The 22,925-nt window shown below is 41.5% G+C and overlaps 1 protein-coding gene across 3 annotated transcripts; it reads right to left on the bottom strand.

The window, feature by feature from the left end:
* Window positions 1–789: 789 nt before the first annotated feature.
* LOC114440468 (protein tweety homolog 2-like) lies at window positions 790–22,473 on the bottom strand. 3 transcript variants are annotated; one of them, XM_028412924.1, is made up of 14 exons: window positions 22,087–22,473; window positions 19,660–19,832; window positions 16,018–16,129; window positions 11,918–12,138; window positions 10,001–10,096; window positions 8,408–8,480; window positions 6,823–6,892; window positions 6,689–6,744; window positions 5,637–5,729; window positions 5,462–5,554; window positions 2,990–3,132; window positions 2,689–2,874; window positions 2,532–2,610; window positions 790–1,533 (listed from the first exon to the last, which is right to left on the bottom strand). In XM_028412924.1, the coding sequence occupies exons 1-14, from the start codon at window positions 22,213–22,215 to the stop codon at window positions 1,453–1,455; spliced, it is 1,605 nt and encodes a 534-aa protein (XP_028268725.1). In that variant the 5' UTR covers window positions 22,216–22,473; the 3' UTR covers window positions 790–1,452. The 3 variants fall into 3 exon arrangements, with proteins under 3 accessions (XP_028268725.1, XP_028268726.1, XP_028268727.1); XM_028412925.1 differs by having other exon boundaries at window positions 22,014–22,091; XM_028412926.1 differs by lacking the exons at window positions 10,001–10,096; window positions 11,918–12,138; window positions 16,018–16,129; window positions 19,660–19,832; window positions 22,087–22,473 and adding an exon at window positions 8,705–9,984 and having other exon boundaries at window positions 8,408–8,614.
* Window positions 22,474–22,925: the final 452 nt, after the last annotated feature.

Below are 22,925 nucleotides of genomic sequence, written 5' to 3'. Positions count from 1 at the left end.
GAATAGGCGCTGCATTAAAATAATAAGAATAACATTTGATTCACAAATAGTCAAAAGGTTTGTTTTAGATCTGCATTAACAGTTTGTCTAAACTCTGTCTTTGACCCTTGAGGGGGCTGTAAAGAGCTACTTCCTGTTTTCCCCACTAACATTGATGACATCACCTCACGTGGATTTGTCAACAATGTGTTTAATGTTTCAGAAGAGATAAATCAGTGGAGCACAGATGTCTTCCATTGTCAAACATTACACTTTAATTTGATGATTCTTTACTATTTACTATAAAACGAACAGCACAACAGTCGGAGTTGAAATGAACAGGATAAAGTGTGAAGAGCTGTTAGAAGACAACCTTCCTGTAGAATATGTCCATCTTCAGGTGAAGAATACATCCTGCCTTTAAAGCAACTGGAAGGACAGAAGCAAAGGATTGAAGTTGGCCTACCTGGTAGGGGTTAAAAAGATGACCTAATGTAATCCCTTTGATCTGCACAGTGTTGTTCTGACCCACAACTGTCAAGTCGGGTTAAGACAGATTTGTTTCTCAGTTGAACTTCTCACTGCACTGATGTGGCTCAGGTGTATTTCAGGACACTGTGACGCGGTCACTCTTTGGATGTGTATGGGGGATGGAAAGAGTCAGGGGACGACAAAGCTCTAACACTGTGGTCGTCTAAGGACAGTTCTATTGTGTAAAAAGTGAAGCAGTTTGAGGAAGGATGTAGCTTTGAAGCCATGTGTTGTAGTCATTGATTTTAGGAGGATACTGTCTGATACTATCCCCGTAGAGCTGATTCTACATGTTTGAGTGATACCATGAGTTAATAGAGTTTAAACTTGTTCAGCTCATTGTCGTGGCTGTGGATTCATGATTCATATTCCACATGCATCTGTCCAAATATATCACAAACCATTCAGCCAGTCATCATTTTCTTGAAGGCATCTTGGCTCTTCAAATCTACAATATTTGGTCTGATTCTTCATCAACACAATTGTTATTATTTACAAAACATACAGTGTTACATATTGCACCAAAAAGGCCAAACTTTGAAGGTGTCAATCACAAAGGATACAGTAAAAACAAAACACTATAAAGGTACAGGCCTGTTTATATTCAAATGCTCATGTTACAACAAAATACTGACCAGTGCTTGCATCCGTGCACACCAGCAGAACAAAGCAAAACATTTCTGATCCTTTCAATTGGCTCATAAAAATGCTTAAGTTTGAGTATTTCCATGAATCACGACAACAACCATCGAGCCTGTTAGATCCTCTCTGTTTGTGGAGCACTTTCCAAGCACTGCGTCTAGATGCTCCGGAGGTAATAGCCTCATGTGGCCTGCTTTCATGTTGATTTGACAGGTTGCCACTCCCTTAAACAAGACACAAAGACAGCTTTCTTGGTATGGATCCTGTGTCTCAGGCAGAAGCTCTGGAAAGGGAAGCAGGCTACACCTGAAAGTCAGTCCCAAAGTGTCTGATCTGGGCGTCAGTCATAGACAGATAGGTGGTCCTCATACTGGGTGAATACTGCAGGGAAAATACAGGGGGGAAAGAACAAAGCATTATTAAGCACATTTGCATTCAAACACCAGATTCTTCAGGGCATGATCTAATTTTTGGAAACACTCCTTTCCTGAAATCAGGAGGTTAATGTGAGAAAATAAAGAGCAGGTGAATGTAAGACAGAGGGCGAAGATAAAGGGTCACAAAAAATTAAACTCACGTGGGAAAAACAGTGCCAGGTCAAAGCTGAGGTACTGTATGCAACTTAAGTCAAAACATTATGCAGGTAGTTACACAGGTGAGTCCACAGAGAGTAGGAAAGAGTGAAATGAAACTATGATCATAACTGGAAAAAGTTAAGAAACAGAAAACTTACGGCTTCTATAAGTCTGAGTCAAAGAATAAAAGTAAAAAGGGGGTTAGTTACATAAATCTGGTCAACAGTAAGCAGTTTCCCTTTCTGAGAAACTGCTTACCGAAGAAGCATGAAATAAAAAACACAACATCTTTGTGGCTTCACACTGAAAACAAAAAATGTTCCTTTCCTCAAAAGGGGTTTCAAGTCTGTGGGTGCAGTTTAAGCACTGAGTCAGCCATGCACACAAGCAGAAAAACAAGAAACAAACAGCATCTTAACTGTGGATTTACCCGTGTTTTTTTCTATTATTCAGCTTATATAGCCTGCACACACACACAGACACTAGGAGTGGTATGAAAGATGTTAGGATGGTGAGCAATTTTCCACATACATGATATATGTATGGTTCCCTTATGGACTAAACTATGGCTTTAATCTTAATCTTTAATCTTAATCTTAAATAGAAATACAATGTCAGCATAAAAAGCGAGTGCAGATCTGTTATTGGCCACCAGAGGTCAGTCTTTCATCACAAAGGAACATCTCCCTCTGTTTCTCTGAATGAAGCCAGTGGGAGGCTGTCAGGCTTTTTATGGATATTGTGTTCATGGTTAGCTGTTGGTCATCACACTAGGGACACTAGAGCCTCATAAGGCCAACGCACCGAAGGAGGTGGGGATCCCCTCCCTATCAGTGGCACGTTCTCATACCGAGGACTCCCTCCAAACAGCATGGACTGATTCCTGTGACAAAGAGGGAAAGAAAAACAGTAAGACAAAGCACACAAAGATGAAAAGCTCATCATCGGATCTTCTTCTTACATGTATTCAGGAGGCGGTACAGCATTAGAAGCAGATTGTTGAGGTGGGTGGAGGTTGGCCTGGCTGCTGAGGCTGCTGGTATAGCTACAGAAACTGTGTGTGTTGGACCTTCTGGGGTTGTAGGACATCCGCCGTGCCTGCGGGTTGAATGGGTCTTCTTCATCTATGTCGTCGTACTCTTTCTCTCTAGATGAAAGTTCCGCACCAGAGACAGAAGGAAGAGAGAGTGCTTGCGTTAACACTTTGCAGCGGTGTAGTGCGGGCAGTACATAATAGAGTAAGGGGGTCACTCCGTGCTGACCTGCTGCCCATTAGTGTCCACACTCGGAAAATTGCACACAGCATAGCAGAGAGAGCGCAGGCAGCCAGAAGGGAAAACAAAGAGAGGTAAAGGAGCCCTTCCACTCCATCATAGCACACGCCAATGAGGGCGTCTACATAATCCTGGAAGAATGGACACACAGGCACAGTCATCACAAACACAAATATTCAACATAATAAACATGACAAATCTCCAAAAAAGATACCACAAACCACCATTTTTAACTGGAGGTTAAGGCAGTACCTATGTGTAAAACACTCACAGAGAGCTCGTAACTTAGCTCTTATCAGTCGTATCTCATCAGTAATTTAGGAACATTCTCAGAACAACTCTGAGCGAGAAAGGAAACAGAAACTGAACAGTGAAGAGGCGTGGTCAGCACAACAGGTTCATCAACAAATGCCATCTTACTGAGATCACTTCAGATTTTTTAGAAGCCTATAACCTAAATTAAAATGACATTGGTCACACTTAATATGGGATATACATGTATATGTGTACATGGAGGTATAGGTGGGCAATTATTAAGAATGGGATGTCTGTGTGCAAATCTGTTTTAAACTTCCTAATCAAACATGTCCCGAAAAAAACATAAAAAAACAAAAACGAAAAGAAACTAAAGAATAAAAAATGATGAATATAACTGTGGCTGATCGTATTGGAGATAGGTTCACTTCGACCACAAACATTATTTATGCACAGTTGGGCAACAGTGGCTCAGTGGTAGAGCAGGGTTGTCCAATAACCGGAAGGTCGGCGGTTCGACCCCAGCTCCTCCCTAGTCATTGTTGTGTGTCCTTGGGCAAGGCACTTTACCCGCATTGCCTCCAGTGCACTCACTGGTGTATGAATGCGTATGAATGAATCGGCGGTGGTCGGAGAGGCCGTAGGCGCACCTTGGCAGCCACGTCTCCGTCAGTCTCCCCCTGGGGAGCTGTGGCTACCACTGGTAGCTTACCACTGCCACTGTGTGAATGTGGTGTGAAAGAATAATGCATCTCAATGTAAGCGCTTTGAGTGCCTGCCCAACAGAGCAGAAAAGCACAATATAAGACCAATGCATTATTATTATTACAGTCTAATTTGTAGTGTTTTACTATCTCACTGTAGATTTATTGTCCTTTCATTTTAACCCCTAAAATTAAATTCTAAGATTTTCTACATCCAGGAGAGGATTTGGACCACTTCTGACTTTATTTGTTTTTTTTTTCAGGATTTGGAATTCGACATTAAGGTCACATTTGTGATACTTGTCTCAGAGTTCTCGGATTAAGTTCTGACTTTAGCTTTAGACTTTTCAGAATCTGATATTGAAGCCTGACTACTTAGGAAAGAGAATTATGAAGAAAATGTACTTCTGTATGCTATGTAAGAAAAGGTGTAAAAGCGGTTTGCTAAAACACATGAACAGTTGCAAACAAACAGCCTGCTGTTCTCTGTGTCGATAAAAGATGCTTCAGTCTTTGCTGACCAAAGGCAGTGCTCCGATCCTCGCGTTACTTTGATGATATGCATATTACAGACGCATTCTTACTTTGCTCTACTAGTTATGTCTGACTAACATACTCTGGGAAGCAGTCTGGACCTGGTGGTGGGATAAGATACCTAATATGTGTGTTACTGAGCTGCTGTTATATGATATTGAGGTGTAGGCGCGCTGGGGGAGCCTTCAGCATGGTGACTGGGTGGTCAAGTATTTGCAGATGATGTTGTCCTTCTGGTGCCAATATGGGAGGGCCTACAGCACTCGAACAGTTTGTGGAGTGTGAGCAGCATAATCATAAAAGCTCAAAGAGACAAAGTTCTGTTAAGGTCTTGTTAAGGAGGACTGATAGCAAAGGAACATGGAGATCAACTACCGGCTGGTTACAACAAGACAGATGTGACAAGAGAGCTGGGGAATCTAGTTAGGATGTCCCTTGGTGCCTCCCTTTGGAGAAGGACCAGGCACGGCCATTTGTTGGCTGTGGACCATCAGTCCAACCGAAGACCCGCTAGAGGGATTCCATCTTCCAGCTGGCTTGGGAGTGGGTGGGAAAAAAAGGAGGGAAGATGATGAAGGAAGATGCTGGAGATGGGAAATCCTGGATGTCTCTGCTACCATGACCCCAGTGGACTAAGTGGTTTAGAATATGGATGGAAGGATGCATGAGTCTGACATAGATTAACAGTTTGTACACAATATGTAGGGCCGGCCAAACACAGTGGTTAAAGCATGATGTACCCGCACACACATCACTAATGCATGTGGAAGGCTATGCAGAGCCAGAAGTCCAACTTTGATGTTGCACAGCAGCAGAAAGTTTTAGTGTCGAGAAATTTAGAATGGATAAAACTCTGGGATGCTGTTTATAAATAGTGCATTGAAGGTACATAGATGAAAACCAGCCAAGCTGGCCCCTCTAAGTGGCTTTGATGCTACAATGCATCCTGGTCAGAGCCTGACCTTACCTTGTGCAGCCCGCGGCAGTCCAGCCAGGCTGTTAGCTGGTGTAGACTGAACTCAGTGGAGTTCAACAGTCGCTGGATGCCCAAAAGGTCTTTCTGTATAACAATGGAGAAGAAGCAGAGAAAATGAAACACACCTTTGCACACTGGTGTAACTGTCTGTCAGCCCGGCCTTTACCTCAGCAGAAGGGAAGATGGGCACAGAAAACTGCAGCAAGCCCTGAATCTGGATCTGCATGGTGGTCAGAGAGCGCTGGCAGATTGTCAGAGACTGTGAAAACACAATCACCCGACACATCACACATCCAGCACACACAATGAGAGGATCCTATTAAGCAGGGTATTGTCTGGGAGCAGCATGTCAGTTAGTAATTTGCTGTTAAATAAGGCTTTATAATGCGCTTAACACAGGACACATTTATTTCCAGACAGATTATCCTCGGCCCACCACCGTCCCTCCTCCCTTTACCAACACAAACAAAAGAGAAAGGTTTACATCAACTAGGCCATCAGAGTGGAGATCACATTTACTTACTTAGGCACCATTTTAATCCATAAATGGGCTCTGAGACGATAACTGAGCAAGTGACTATAATCACCAGATTTATTCTCTGTAAAGTCACAGTGTGTGATACAAAAGTGGGGCACTGCTCAGGAGGGAAAACCTCCTCATCTGTCATTACACTCTGAAAAAACCTACCCAGGAACACATTTATGTTTAGCAGACAAGCTTTGTGTTAGCTCACATTAGAAGAGTAGTAAAAACAGACTGTACATAAATGATGCATTCACTTTTTCCCAGTCTCTATGTGTGTGTCTGTTTAATGAGCCTGTGTGTGTGTCGGGCTCCCTTTGTTCAGCAATGACTGCCTTTGTTAACATAATTTAGCAATGCTTTCCTGGCTACTTTGAAAATCTTGTGATGTATGAAGTGGTGTTATTATGGTAAATGTTTAGTAAAAACTCTCATTCTACGACATAGTGACAAAACCCAGAAGCAGAGATGTTTTGTTTTTTGTAGATTTACCAAATAAAAGAATTCCATCTTGATCAAGGTTTATCACTTCAATCAATCTGATCAGTGCTGAGGGTTTTCAAAGCAGCTGATTAAGGCTCCATTATGATTTAGCTGTCTGTTATCTAACAGGAAAACTGGTTTTAAAATAGAAACACATTTTCCAGTCTGTGATTCTTGATAATCAGTGTAAATAAAGAGCAGTTAGTCAATACCTGTTGGAAGGGGTTCGGCAGATTCGGGCTGCAGAATAAATAATAGTGAGCAACATCTGGAAAATGAGACAGAAGACAGGATGATGAGAGAGAGAGCCAGAGTCTGTGCAGCTCTGTCAGTACAGAGGAATTACCTGCACTCAGGAAGTCCTTGGTTTGGTTGACGATAAACTTGTCTGGAGACACACAGAAGTCACTAGTTCCCTGTAGGTGAACAGCATCATTCTATGAGAACTTATATACAGTACATTCATGTCCAATACAAGATGTGGTATGTAGATACAGAGCGCCATTGATGACATGATTTGCTGACCCTGTATGAACTCTACTATTTCCATGCTCTTTAATAAGATAAGATAATCCTTTATTAGTCACCCACAGGAGAAATCCACATTCACCACTGCTGCTGAAGTGCATGCATCAACAGTTGGAGGTCAGGGTCACGCACTACATGGTAATTCACAGAACGAGCCGCTCTTCAAACAGATGCAGTTATTCTGTATATTCTGACCCAATCAAACAGCTCACACACCTACAATACTTGGATTTACAAATACAAATGATCACAAATCAGACACAAATCTACAAAGCAAGACAGAAATGAGGCCAAGATAACCATCAGTTCCACCTCCTCTGTTAAGCTACCTTATCAACACACCCTTGACTAAACTGCAACCACATGACATTTGTTTTCAACCATAACATGTCAGACACTACCACCCTTCATCTCTGTCTTATTATACTGGCAGGGACATTTTGTTTGTCTCATAAAATATGTATAAACTTCGGAGTATTTTCTAGGACACCACCACCTTCACTTCAAAATTCATCCTATTTTTGCTCGTCTTAATAAACACATCCCACTGGTTTACTGTCCCACATTCAGTTACGACTGGCCACGACCACATTCCTCCACAGACCTCTCTGTCTGTACCTGTTAATACCTAGTCGGGGGTATTTATTGAGCGAGTTCACCTCAGCTCATCTCTGATGTAGCAGTCTGTCAGACACGCTGTACTCTGGATAAGCTGCCCTGTGAGGTCAGAGGTTTTAATGTAAGGTCATGTTTGACCACCCTGAGCTGAGCTAAGCCACAGACGCTGTTCAAGATATACAGGTAACTTGGCTAGAGACAGAATCTCCCCATGAACAGCACAGATGTTCCAACACATGTTAATTTCAGAAATCCTGTATTTTAAACAGCCATCAAATCCTGTGGGGTCATCAACACATCTGAGGAGGCAGGAACATCAAGTAGAGGAAGCAGTGGGCCTGAGGGATGCTGTAAGTAAAGGGTTGTGTTTCTGTGTATCCCAGAGAGCGTTCCTAATAGGAGCACCATTAAGCACAGATGTGCTGAACACATGGTGTTATGAAGAGAGGACAATCTGTCAGAAATAAGGAGGCCCGACTGAGCACGACAGAGATTTTGAAGAAAGAATCAATTAAAACAATCCAAAAAGGTGCTTTGTTTACAGCAGGGATGACCTGAAGGTCTGGGGATCTGTAATCAGCTTAGCTGCATGGCAGATCTTAGAAAAGATCCCATTGCAGACCCTTTTTAAGCTGAGACATCCACACGCTCTTAGACAGTAACACCCCCACGTGGGGGACTGCATAGACAGCAAAGAAAGCAACTATTTGATACAGTTATATTTCCTTAAATGAATAACTTCATGTGACTAAAGAAATGTATTTTTGATTAAAACATGTTCTCACCACAGCAGTAGCAGTTCCAGCTCCGAGTGAGGCCCAGCTCAGGATCAAAGAAAGCACAACAAATACCATAATCCTGGAGGACAACAGACACAGGGAAGGACACACAGGGAGAACCTGATGAGTCCTCTTTCTAGTGATTCTAGCCTCTTTTTATTGAGTCATTGTGTGAGTGGTTGGCGACAGTTCTCTGCCTGAGGACATCTGGCACTGGTTCAAAAAAACGGAAAAATTCAAATTAGAAAATGATCAATCAGGAAAAGAAATCCTGTTTGATTTCCTGTATACTGTTTTACTTACCAATAGTCCATATTGTAACGGTGAAGACATTTCTTCCAGTTGAAGCTCTACAGTGAGTTCAGCCATGGTATTTCTATCTGCACTGAGTGACATTATTGCTTTGTGCTGGGCTGGTCAGTCATTCTAATTCTCTGGAGTCAAAGTGTTAGATTTTTTACAGCTTTTTAAAACTGCAGGAATATGATATAATGTCATTACACACTATGAAGCAGCAACTGCCATCTCGATTTAAGGCAGCTGCAGAGCAATCACGTAATCTTAACTAATTAGCATCTATTCATGGAAAAAAGGTGAGGACATGAGACTTATTTTTTACCTCAGTTCTCAGATAAAAAAACTACAATGTAAACTTTTTGTTTGTTGTTTGTTTTTCTAATCGTCGATGATGTTGAGAGACATGATTTTGATTGAAACTTGGTTAATTAGTTAGTTAGTTCACATGTTTATAAAGCATTCAGTGCAGCATTTGTTATTGTTTTGTGTTGTTGCATTATAATAACAATGGTGCATAAAGCAAATAATAATAATAATAATAATAATAATGCATTTGCCCTCCCATCGCTTCACAGCCAATCAAAAGCTGCCATCAGCGTTCAACTATCAGCTTCTTGCTCTATCTTTTAACTGTAGAGATTTTAACAGACCACTAGCAAAGGCTGGGCAAAGGACTATGAGCGTAGGGCAAATAAAGCTAACAGAAAAAAGAACAGCCCCCAGATAGACATAAAAAGGCTGAAGAGGGCTTCGCTTCCTCTGACTTTCCTGAAAGCTTCAATAAAGAAGCCTGAAAGCACTTAATAATTAGTTAAGGGAGCAGACTCAAGGCAATCAATAAGCATTAGTGAGGCCCATCAGAGAGGGACGTGAAGAGCATCATCTGCTAACACTAACACGTATCTTGTGCTAAATTGGGCAAATGGGTTGGGGAGTCTGGACTTGTGGATTTGCTTGTCAGACATAAGTGTTGGTTTAAATTACTGGCTGCAGTTTACCAGGTCAAATGTGCTGCTTCTTTCAGAGCTTCTTCCTTTTAGATATTTAAGCATGTTTGTGGAAATAAAAGTCACTGAGAAGTCCTCGTTAGTGCTATGAGGATGTAATGGCATCATTCGAGCTGCTAATGGAGTGACCTAAGTGGTACCAGAGAGGCTGAGCGCTGCTGTGTGTGTCTACAGTATACCATAGAATAAATGACTAGCTGGACAACACTCACATCCTATAATCTAATGCATACGGGACTGACAGCAGCAATATAGAATATAAAAACATCACCTCCACTTGTACACTTGTACCTACGTGATAAGCACACACTGCGACTGTTTGGCCATCCCCAAGCACATGGCCAAACAGATGACCAGGTCCAGGATGAGCAGCAGCAGGTAAGTCAGCCATCTACAAGACAGAAGAGTCAGTTTAACAGTCCTCATCACTCACTCACACACATTCACAGGTGTCAGTGCTGTCCCAGGACTGAATGTGTGAAATGTGTGTGTCATATATCAGCATTCTTGTCTTCTTGTTAGAGCCCATCTGTTTCAAGACATTTCCAGCTTGTTGGTTTAATTATTCAACACCAGCAATTCAGAGACATTAATTTTTCATTTTCCTTTGAAAATGTCCTTCACAGGAATGTGTGTGTGCATGTGTGTTCTGACCAGCCAAACATGTGGGACTTCCTGTGACTCATTCTGACCTCTGCTCCCAAAATGATATCGAGTAGTATAGCAAGCTTATAGAAAGCATCGATGTGCAGGATGTCACACTAACAAGGCAGAGCCCAGGATGCTGTGCACCTGCTGTGGTAGGCATGGTAATAAAGCTGTGCATCAATGTCGGTGGAGAATATGATGATTGGGAAGTCCAAGAGAACTGTAATATTGTTGTATTTTTGTTCACAGACAGAAGTATCTGCCTGAACAGGGCTGCTGGTGTTTGTTTCTCCGAGCTCAGGGACAGGAATGAATCCGGAACAGAGAAGAGACGTGATATTGAAAAACAGAACAGTATCACCCCCCTGTTCAATAACGAGGGATTGGCCGTAACATTTGCTGTTCATCAATAAAACCTCGCTGCAGGCTGTTCATTGCCCACTGCCAGCATGAAATCCAATCAAGGCCCAGGAGATTGGTGTCAGGCGACTGTACAGTACAAAAGAGTATCCAGTGTCAGGCTGGAAGGAACCAAGGAGCCTTGTGGTAATATGTACGAAAATAACAATGTTCTCTCACAGTGGGCTTTTCTACTATGTAGCTGAAACAATAAGACCTGGGTATGATGTCATGTCGAGGATTAAACACCTTTAACTTTCATAAGTTCATAGGGTCAGATAGATAGATAGATAGATAGATAGATAGATAGATAGATAGATAGATAGATAGATAGATAGATAGATAGATAGATAGATAGATAGATAGATGTTACCAATCCACAGGCTACAGATATTTAACTGTTTTTACTTTCACAACTTCCACAAACTGGTTTTTCACACTACTCTGCACATGAACTGCAGAAAGCTCGCAGGTCAGCCAAATAATTGCTGAATTTCTGTCACGACTGCCAATTAATCATGGCTTGAGATTTTTAATTGAGGTACATGTAGTAAAAATAAATCTTAACTTATAAAATATCCCAATGTGAAGTTAGATTTGGTCACGTTTTCCAATGTTACTTTTTAAAGCACATACTGTGTGATAATTCTGGCATGTGATGCAATAAATATCTCCATAACATTCATCTGAGTGGTTCATCGTGTAGTTTTTAAAAATGAGGAATTTGATGTTTAGTGTGTCTCAGAAAGGAAGGTACAATGCTTGATTCTCAATGGTGAGTATTTGAAATCATTCAGGCTATTTTATCACATTTCTTTCTTTTTAATATATTTTTACAGTTCTTCAGAGGAGAAGTAATAACTCAGTAACTGTGAGCAATATTCTGCAGGTAAGAAGGGCATTTGTGATCTAATAGGTACTCTGCTGTGCATAATATTCTGTGAGAGCAATAAAGTTCAAACTGCATTGTGGGTAAAAAAGCACAAATTCAGGTTCCATTTATGTCGCAATTAGGAAAACAACAAATTGCAGTTGGAGAGTGAGATAAATTTCGTCCTCTATGTGTCTGATCTCACATTCTCACTTTGGGCAGCATGTTTACTCCATCCACACTCGGTGTCCATCACCACCACCGCCACATGGGAGCTGCTGATGCTCCACCTACCTGTAGTACTCGACGAAGGCTGTCTGGTCTGCAATGGCTCCCAGGTCAATATTGGTTTTGTTGATTTCTGGCAGAGCCACCAGCTCACGGATTACATTGTTGACCATCAGCTGCATGAAGCGCAGAGCCTGGAGGTAGTCAGGCCTCAAAGAAAAGATTTCCTCCAGCCGTTCCAGGTGCTGTTTGACTCCAGCTTCTACATTACCCAGAGAGCCTGTAACCTAAAAACAAACAGGACACAGAAGAGAAGAACGCAGTAAATAAAAAGGGTAATAAAAGAAAGAGTCACAATGAAATAGAAAAATAAGCCAATTCATAAAGAGATGGAAAATATAGAGAAAGGTGAAGGAAGCAAATGCACACTCCCTCGAGAGAAAGATTAACTTCTCTCCTCAACCATGTGTTTTATTCAGATAAACAATGTCAGAGTGGAATACTGATAACAATACCACAGAGACCTATTATCACCAGGGTCTTTGATAGTGAGAGCAGAGTGGGAGGAAGCACACTGGAATAGAGAAAATACATTTTACTGCTCTGCTTAAACACAATGAGATGTCTGCACCTCAACAGCAGCAAGAGCAACAATTCATTTCTAATGAATCAGCACTGACCTTTGTGCAAAGATTATAAGCAGCACAGGTTTATTAAACAAAACCAATTTCTCTGTTAAGATAACCTTTTTTCATTGGTTAAGATCAGTGTCACATGTCTGCCACATAGCCACGCTCATTAAGCAGACATCACCAAACTAAATGTTTACCTGTTTGTCATCAGCCACACACCAACACTGAAGTTTAACACACCCCGATCAGGAGAAAATGCTCTTAATAGCAAAAGGAAATCTAAACTGTGCACATACACTGTACACCTACAGCAACTTCACAAGACCACTCAACATTGCAACAAGTAGGAGGTTCAGCTAATCCTGAACAGATGTTGCTTTCTCTGTTCTAATCTGAAGCCCCACATTTCTTTATCTGTAGTCTTTTCTCCATTTCATCCCTCACTTCGAGAGTTTTGAGCAAGACTGGCCATTCCTACATACAGAAACCAAAGTGTCTTCTGGATACTCCTTGATTTAATTCTGAAGAGTCTTGATGGTTTGTAAGAAGCAGTATCCATGTGTTGCAGAGGCCCATCCTTCACTCCAGCCTTCCCTTGGGTATAGCTGCATATGAGACTGCCAGTAAACTGCTCTCTCCCCACCTTCATGTTCATCATCACGCACAGTTCCAGCCACAATGCCTCAAATCTTATCAGCGAGCCAGTCTCCCTGACTGTAAGAAATGAGATCCATCAGCAAGCTCTGGTTGATCCGCATTTCCCTGATCTGGACGCTCCCATCTTCCTTTAAAATGGATTAAAGCTCGCTTTTCCTGAAAGCAGGTCATAAGGAGGATTCTCTGCATTGGACATGCCTGTTAAATGAGACCGATTTGAGGATGACAGCAGCCCAGCTACAAATGACAATTTACAACTGAATGTTCTGCTTAATGCCTTCAGGAGTTTCATATGAGATTTACTCTGGAGCCACAAGAATACAAATATGATCCGAGCACTTTGAAATCAACAAGTTTATACATTATGAATTAGTGCAGAATGTAGCCTTCACCTTCAAACAGGAAGAGTCCCTGCTGAAAAATGGAAACATTTGTTTTGATGTAGTGAGGCTGCCATGTTTGTTGCCTCATCCCTGTATTTCCTAGCAGTACTGAAGAAGCTCTAATATTGCAACCTGATCACTGGCTGGAAGATAGAATACCTCCCCACACCCCCACCTCACTGAACAGCAAAGGTAGAATGGCCCTCTTCATCAAATCCTCCCTTCTATATAATATGATCACCCTTAAGAGTGTGAGAAGGGAGTCGGAAGAAGCCATCAGCAGTCAAGCACCTGCTGGTGGAAATCACCTTTGAGGTCTGAGTGAAGTACAACAATGCTCACAGAAACGCAACCTGTAAAACCTCCTTTTTGTTCCCTTTGGTTTACTTTTCAAGCCTCGAATTATAAGCATTATAAACAGCTGCATGCTAGCACTTACAGATCAACGATGTTTACAGCAGTGCAGCTCTCCATATGAACAGCCATGATTTTCACATCTTTTAAGAACTCAGATCTTCTTAAAATTCTGTTCACCATGGCGATGTTGGTGACATATTATAAACATGCAGTGCTCAGTTCTTCAACATTCTTGTCTTGCAAAATGATTTTTATCACTCCTACATGTATTTAGTCTTTGGCCAAATCACAGCTTTCTTCCCATATAATCAACTGCATAGAGTGTTAATCATTTTGCAGTGCTATCCAAACGCATACTCAGAATAATTAAGCGCCATACTGTGGACTTAAAGTATATATATGTATTCTAAGAGAAGTAGTATGTAACTGATGGTCACCACATTAGTATGATGTACTAACGCTCAATATTTATTTGGCTGGTGCAGTGCAGCATGTTTTAACTGTGCAACAGCAAGGACTTAATCAATGGCACAGCCAATGGCACCAGAAATGGTGAGTGGATCATTTCAGTTTGACTCATGGCACAAGTCTATCTATCTTTATCTATCTTCATCCCTCATTACTGACCACCATTTAGAGTTTCACATTTTTTAATGGTCAGGTGACATTAAAATGGCCGTACTTTCACTTTGTTACACTTTTTTCTTTAATCCTCTTTCTGCATATGGTTATGTTTAGGTCCAAAACCTCTTTGTTGCTGCTTGAAAAAAAGGGGACTAATACTGTGTCATGGCTTCAGCATCTCAAGTACTTCCATTGAAAGTGATGAGAGAGAGAGTCCTGCTGGGGACCAGGCTCTTTCTCATCCCTAGGATTAAAGGGGTTAGGGTTAGCAGCTACAGCAGCTAAAGCATTTCCATTGAAGTTCAGCTAAGAACTGACACCATGCTATCACTGGCTTCCTATATTTGACTTTTTCACACTCCCCCAGTTTGTACTGTGAATGCACTGTGCATTACACTGTGAATGCAGGGACTTTCATCAGTGTTTTATCATCTCTTGCGGGTGTGTTGACACAAGAAAAAGAATACATCAATCAGAAGCCTAACACAGCCTCAGCTTTTCAGAACAGCTCAGAGAAAGGAGTACATTACATGAAGGCAGAGTCAGCCTCTGCATCCCAGGGGAACATCTATGTTTCAGCCATAGTACACATTATGCTATAAGACCTAATCAATACCATGAGCTCAGCAGCAGCCAGGATGCAGAATCTTACTTACTTCCTGCAGCACAATATTACACCCTTTTATCTGTTAAAAGATACTGGGCCAATGTTATAATGTTCAGTTGTAGCTGAACATTAGAATGTGTTGTAAAAACAAGGGTTGAAGTCTTCAGTTTTGGTATGCTGTAAATCAATGTGTGAGGAATTGAATGTAAATCCATTCTGTCCTCATGTACAAGTGGCATTCAGCATGAACACTAATCTGTTTGTGTCCATGCATCAATACAATATGTGTGCATATGAGCTTTCTAAGTGGATGATGCTGACCTGACCATGCACACACATACAGTGCAGATAGTGAGACTAAGTGAGATGGAAAGAGGAGAGGCTTAGCATCCATTAATGCACTGCAGATGGGAGTTAATCCTCTTCTCCTTCATTGTGATTATTTCTCTTGCAATGCCTTGTTCTGACTTCTATACTCTCCTTCCTCTTCCTCCTCCTCCTCCTCCTCCTCCTCCTCCTCCTCCTCACTAAGCCTCCTAAATAACTTCCCTGAATGCAGGTCAGGAGTAGTATAGAAATAATCCTTATTTACAAATCCTAAGACAGCAGTAGTCACAATTCCTTTACTGTAACAAAACGTGGATAGAGGCCCCCTGCAGTGAGGAGCTGCTTTCAGACAGATGTACACCCCATTAACAGAGAGGGAGCCGAAGAGTCTACCAGATGTAAAACAATGCTTCCATGGAGGGTGAGACAGTAAGCCGTGACAGGATCATGCTATTCTTACTAAAATGCACATAATAGTTGTTAAAGCAGGAAACATGGGAGGAGCAGGTATTTACAGCCAAAGTGAGTTAAATGATGTTTCAGATGCAGATTATTCAGAAGCTGGCATGCATCTCTCACCAGATTGTTGATGCCACCCAATGTGTGATTGGCTTTGTAGAGGGAGTAGGTCAGCTGGTACACCCCATCATTGGTTTCACTGTTCCCATAGAAACCCACTCCTACAGCAGAACTGTGAAAAGATGAAATACATTCATTAATAAACACAATTCATTTGCTGTGTTTCAGAAATACGCTGTGTGGGATTCTTACAAGCCAAAAATAAAGACCATCATCATAAATATATCTCTATAGTATTCCCTTTCCTGGTAAGATTCACATCAGAATTCCCTGTTTTTCACCTTACTGCACCCTAAGAGCTTCTGTAAGGCAGAGGATTAGTGTCTTCGGTTTACCCCCTAGCTGCTAACAGTTCCTAGAGTAGGGAGCTCATCAATCACTCTTGCAGCTAACAGGAGACAGATCAGAGCTGGATTGGGATACACACACATACACCAAGATAAACTAAATCCTCGTAATGACTCAGAGGAACCATCTGTGCTGTAAAACTACAAAAATCACACACAAAACCAGCAAAAGTTGTGTTTTTAATGTGCAGTTTGATCAATCACAGTGATACGTCCCATGCCAGTTTCCCCACACTGCTTACATGTATGTACGAAGCTGTTGCCCAGATGTCTGGCATGAAGCAGCCTTTATTCACTCTTCTGTTGTGATACACCCATATAAAAACCAGTGCCCTGACAGCTCATCTCCAAGAAGAGAGAGAGCAGCACAGGGGACTAATACATCAAGAACAGCACTGTAGAAAGTTCTGATTAAACACAGGACCAGGCAGGCCAGTCAGTAGATTTACATCCTACAGAGCATGCTTCATTTCATACAGTGAAACATTACAAAGCACTGGATTTTAAATTCTAAATACAAACACAGGCTGTGGAAGGCATTAGTCTTTATTTCCATGTATCCCTGAACTTACTTAAGTGGCTTACTCAACATCGATTAACTTATTAACTTACATTAAGTTTTCATTCTGCTCTTAATACATGTTTGTTCAGTGTGCGTGTGTAGTTCCTTCCGCCTTGTCTCATTGGACACCATGTGGAGATCTGGGGGCATATTCTGTTCAGTCTGAGCAGAAAAGATTTATTACAGTCAGCTACTCTGTGTGGATGTTGTTAGAAAATGACTTGAAAGAATCCGGACAGTCTTTTATAAGGCGTTTGTCTCAGGTGACAAAAAGCTCTCATTAACCCTGCGGTTGACCAAGTGACAATAAAGAGTGACTAATGACAAAGTAATGAAACCGTAATGGAGCAGGACATCATGGGGCAGCTGAGCCTCCAGGGAAGCATTAGTGAAGAGGTTCTCTGCTGCAGCCACCACACAATAAAGAGCATTCAGGAGTGTCTTTGTTCCTTTGAGAACTGTACAGACCTTAGCATTCAAAGATCTCAACAACAACAACAGCGGATGACCAAGTAATAAAAATGCCATCTTACAAAACCAGTGTATTAACCGAGGTTAACACAGGGACAGAAGGATTATCATAAAATTAGATCTGGAAACAGTCATGTATCCCTTTCCTTTTGGGTCAATAACCTTAAAGCCTCGTTCTTTTGTCTATGTTGGCTATATTGCTAAAGCAAAACTGTTACCAAACAAACAGATCTTTCATAAATGACCTAGAAGTATGATAAACATCCCATGACACCGAACAGATGCCAAAAACATGTACAGTCCTCATACAAGGACTGAGGATTGTTTTCTCTGGTGTTTTTCCGGTCTTAAACCAATCTGAAACATGTAAACACATTCTGATCTCATCACATGGAAAAAGAACAGATAGATTTAAGACATTAACAGACAGCAAAACTGCTTAGTAAGGTTTAGACATTAAACACTATTTGATATGCAGATATCATTTAAAACCAATGCCAATGCTGACATGTTCACAAACTTAGCACTTCATTGCAGATAAGATCATTCTTCTACCAAAATGATATTGAACAATTTAGTTTTGAAGGGATGGCAGTGCTGAGCTATCATGAGCAGACAGCAATTATGCTAGCTAACACTTTAAAACATCCGCTCTGCAGACATGTCTTTTATATGGCCACTGACAACAATGTCATTTCTCATGTATACTCCATACTACAAACAGAACGTGTAGTAGTTAGCTTCAACGTAACTCTCAACATCTACAGCTACAGTAATTGGGCAATGGCTGAAATGTTTGTGTTTTAAAGCAACACTATGGAGTTTTTGATGGAACTGCTCGTAGGGTCCCCCTACAGTCTGATAGATGCTATTGTCTGCTACAGCTGTTTTCGGGCATTCCTCCTCGTCTTCTATTATTAATCTATTATTAATCCTTATCGCCCCCTTTTCTTTTCTTTGTCTACTCAGTCATCACGTTTACTTTCTGTAGATCATTCCAGTGAATGTTTGTGTTCGCGCTCTGTGTGGTCTCCAACAGGCACCATACCATATGTGCTCATGCTGAGTAACTGTTGTTTTGTTGTGTATGTCTCTTCAGGATGGTTGTTGTCAGAAGTTCCAAATAAATAAGCGAGTGGATTTCAAGGACTTATTCGCTGCCTCAGTCATGACTGAACTTTGCTGCCAACTCTGTCTGCAGATCTGAAAGAGCGACTAATGATGTCATTTAAGCTGTAAAGTAGGAAAACGTTGTAGTTGTTTTTTGGTACAGGTTCCTACCTGAACCCCAAGGTTTCCTAGTGCCAGTGCAGGTGATTCAGACTCAAGCAAAGACGGAGGTGTTGTTCCATCTATTGTGAGTTGATGTACCATCAGAGTTATATGAGAAATACAGTTTGGAGGCTGAAAAACTCAATAGTGTTGCTTTAATCCATGATTGTTATTGAGACTTTCATCAAGGTTTTTAATTCTAAATCATAACCAGTAGTTTTCAGTAACTATTAGTCCAACCATGAGTCACACAGAAATGGAAGAGATGTTGATGGTGCTTCTGATTGCAGCTTGGTCCTGTGTTTAGATATTATCAGGCCATGTTACATCGCAGCCATCAAACATAACCATGTGCCATGAGTGGCTGTGGCATTTATTCATGAGGATGTTTGTTAACTGCATATGCAGAGCTCTATTTATGGATCTGTATATATTCCACTGGAACAAGCTCCTAAACAGAAAGGATGCAGAGCTGTTTGCTAAACAGCGTCATGCATAGTCACTTAGCATTATAACAGGCCTCGTGCACTGTGCTGGTAGCTTGTATGATGCAGAGGGCTAACAAAGTTAATCCAACACCGTCACAAGTACACAAATTGAATTCGTGTACTCATACAGGATGTCCCTTATTCATTTCTGCTTGGGTAATTTCTTTTTAAATTAAATCATACGCAAAAATATAATTATGTCTGACAACAGGCCTCACAATAGGCACTACTAAATATAAGGAGAGAGCATACAACCCGAGCAAGCAGTGGTCAATGTTTTGACAGGCATTAAAATGAGGAAAGGACAGAAGAAATAAAAACAATCAAGAAATAAAGAACTAACTGCATGATTCAAGCTATACGCTAGCTGATGCAGGCACAACACTGTCACTTCACACTCATGTAAAGAAATCATGCACTATGAAACACCTTATACTTCATCCTTCATGGATATATTTATTTTTGCTTGCCCAAAAATGTGCATTTAAGAATTTAGACTCACCATATAACAAGACCTGTGATGACAGCAGCCCAGGTAACACAGCAGGTATTGGGCCTTTTGGTTTCTTCATCAATGTCTTTGCGGCAGCAGCACAACCACACCAGGTATACTGTCCAAACCAGCAGGCTCAGGCCCAGACCCACCGCGCCAACACATGCTAGAAATATCAGAGACTGGGAGAGAAACGTCAGATTAAGATGTGATGTTATCAGTGACAGAAGTTTTCTCCTGACCCCTGAGTGAAAACAGTCCTCCAGTATCAAGCAACACTCATACTGGAGATATGTCAGAGCTTAGTGTCGCCACATGTTATCACCATCATCAGGTCTGTGTGCAGCTGTGAGCAAAGAAGCACAACCGCTGGTGGTTGCAGACATTTTTTCTTGCTGAGTGCCATAACAAAACTTAGAGTGTGGCTTAGAGGGGAACAGAAAGGATCCCAGGCAGTGGGGGGATCATGTGACACAATCGCTTTTCAGTCTTGTGATTTCTGAGTGTACACAACATTTGTAGCCTGAAGGACAGGAAAATACAGAAGAACAGTAATAGTAAGAGAACAGAAGGTATACTTCCTGTATTCACACACTGTATATGAAACAGACTCGGGCTGATCTGTCCTTCTGCACAAATCCCCAAACATTCATTAAGTCTTTGTGCTACACAAACATGTGGGGCTGCCTGATCCACTCAACCTTGTATCAGCACTGAAGTAAAAGTGTGTTTATCACAGCTAGGAACATTTTGTGGGTTCACAGTCGTAACATTTTAGTTTTAAAAAACAATCCAGGGGAAGGCGTGACATTCATTTTACTTGCAAATAATAAATTCACTGCAACTTTTGAATGCCTACAAGTTCAGGGATTCTCTGGCTGGCTGACTAAGCAGAGCGGCTCCGTGCCTACAATGTTTGTGACTAATTGTTCCGTTGGGATGGCACTGACACTGAGACTGAATTTAAATCATATTGTTTTGCAACTTCTGTTCAAGCTATATTTTGGTGTCCGACCACTGTTTTGCTCTTAGTTGCAGGTAACTCATTCCTATGTTTTAACAGTAGATTGGAAATTATATCATTATTAAGACAATCAACCTTATTGTTGCAAATAGATGATGTCCAAAAAAAATGCAAATGAGTACAATGGGTATTGTACCCATGGAACCCAGGCCATTTCCATGGCTTTCTATTGACAGCAAGGTTTCATATGAATCTGTCTTTCCTGTCACTATGACTCACTTCAGGCTCTTCATGAGCAGAATAGTACCACATGCTCCTTTAATAGTCCCGCTTGCTCCTCTAATTTTCCACTCCATTGTGTTGTAATTAGACAAGCAGGCACTTCGATTTCCACTGGATGCGATGCCATAAAAACGCAACAGATGCATGAGAGAGGGGAAATAATAAAAGACTCAAAAACTGTGTGATCTGAGGCTTATTGATTTTTTTGATCTTGCCAAATGGATGTTTGTATACATCGTTTGAATACATCGCAGAAGTGTGCCTGACTAATTTAATTAAACAGTAAACAAAGAATTCCTGAAGGAAATATGTCTGCTGTGTTTTCTGGGGCCAGGGCTCCTTTGACTGGCCTCTAGTGCATTTATATGAAAATATGTATTTTATGTGATAACATGACAAATTTAAATGAATAAAAAATGCTTTTATCTTTTCCACAGTTGTTGAATACAGTGGTGTTTTTTGCTGAAAACTTTTTTTATATTGCAATCTGCAGTTATGTTCAACATTTGTGGACACATTTTAAATAAACCCATGACATTATGGAGCAAAGATGGTAAATTGTGGCATCTATCGTTGCATGAGCAGTTCAAATTTGCTTCCATCTTCCTGTCTATTTTATCCATAATGACCCTAGTCCTGCTGCCCACTGTCAGTCCTCATCACTAAACCTGGCCCCAAATGGCTGTGCAAATGCACTCAGGGGAAATTATAATACACAGTGAAAACACTCAGTCATTTCTTTTGCAAGCAATGTTCACTTACAGTAGCGGAACATTGTGGAGAGGACAAAACACAATCATTTCCAACAGAGAATGTTTTTAGGTGGACAACCATACATGTGATATTTCCTTGGCCTATAAATGACAGAAAATATAACATCTACAGTGAAGCTGGGGCCGTGGTTCTCCAAGGACTCAACCGGTTAATACAGGTCATGTGTTATCATGTGAGACCGGCAGGAGAGTATGCGTCTTACTTCCTGATGCGTCTCAGAGAGAGAGAGAGTCAAATGAAAAATAGCCTTCATCACTCGGCGCGGCGGTTTGCCTGAAACTACTTTAGTGTTTAACTGCACATTTAAATATGTGTACAGCTGTGTTTGAAATCGGTGACTCACCAGAGCGCTGATTTTCTGGTGAGCGAAAAAAGAAAACATACGTGCGCTTTTACGCACAAGTACAGTTACCAACCTGCTGGTAACTCGCCTCCCCCGGTTTAAAAGTGTTGTCGGCCGACTGGAAGAAGAAATTGATGTGAGGGAAATTGTGCAGCCAGTAAGTCCACCACGGAGCGACGTAATCAAGCCTTGCAGTGGCCATCACTGCTTGAAAAGTCAGTCCAGCACACAACTGAAGGCTTTGGCAAATATCCCAAGGCTTGGGGGAAAGCACAAAATCTTTAGTAAAAAGAAATAAAACGGGGAAAACAACCGCGTCTTCAGAACTACAGTCTCGCGGGTTCTTTTGCCATTATAGCTTCAGTACAAGCCTGAACATCACTACCCAGCCCCGAGGTGTCCATAGCTGTGTGTAAACAGCTGAGGTTCGCAGCTATTAAAAATGTACAGTGAGGGCCAAGCGTCTGCACGCGAGGCAAGGGATCAAGTGACGCCATATCAGCCTGCCTCCTCCAACATAGAAGGCGTGACAACCACTTTCACTTAGAGTGGGTAAGGCCCGCGGCTTGATGCGTAATAACACGCAATATTCTAAAAAAGGTGTATGTAGAGTTTTATCAACTAAAATGTGGGGTTAGAAGGTGCAGTGATCATTCAGAGATAAAGGTGCTCCCTCCCACTCGTTATTCAGTAAGCCCCCCCTCCTGAACACCACTGCATCACAACAGAAGAAGAAGCTGCTGCTCTTCATCTGGCCTCGACTCCTTTCTGCTAGTTGACATGCAGGGTTGTTCAGTGCAGTATTTCTGACTTGTGCTGTTAATGTCTGACCTCTTGTGGACAACGAGGCGCACTGAGGTGAGCAGTAATAAGTATGGTAATGAGCTGCAGCGTCCACAGACAGACTGCAGT

Source organism: Parambassis ranga, chromosome 8, assembly GCF_900634625.1.
Source record: "Parambassis ranga chromosome 8, fParRan2.1, whole genome shotgun sequence".
NCBI classification, from domain to species: Eukaryota; Metazoa; Chordata; class Actinopteri; family Ambassidae; genus Parambassis; species Parambassis ranga.
This window is presented reverse-complemented; position numbering and strand designations above follow the sequence as displayed.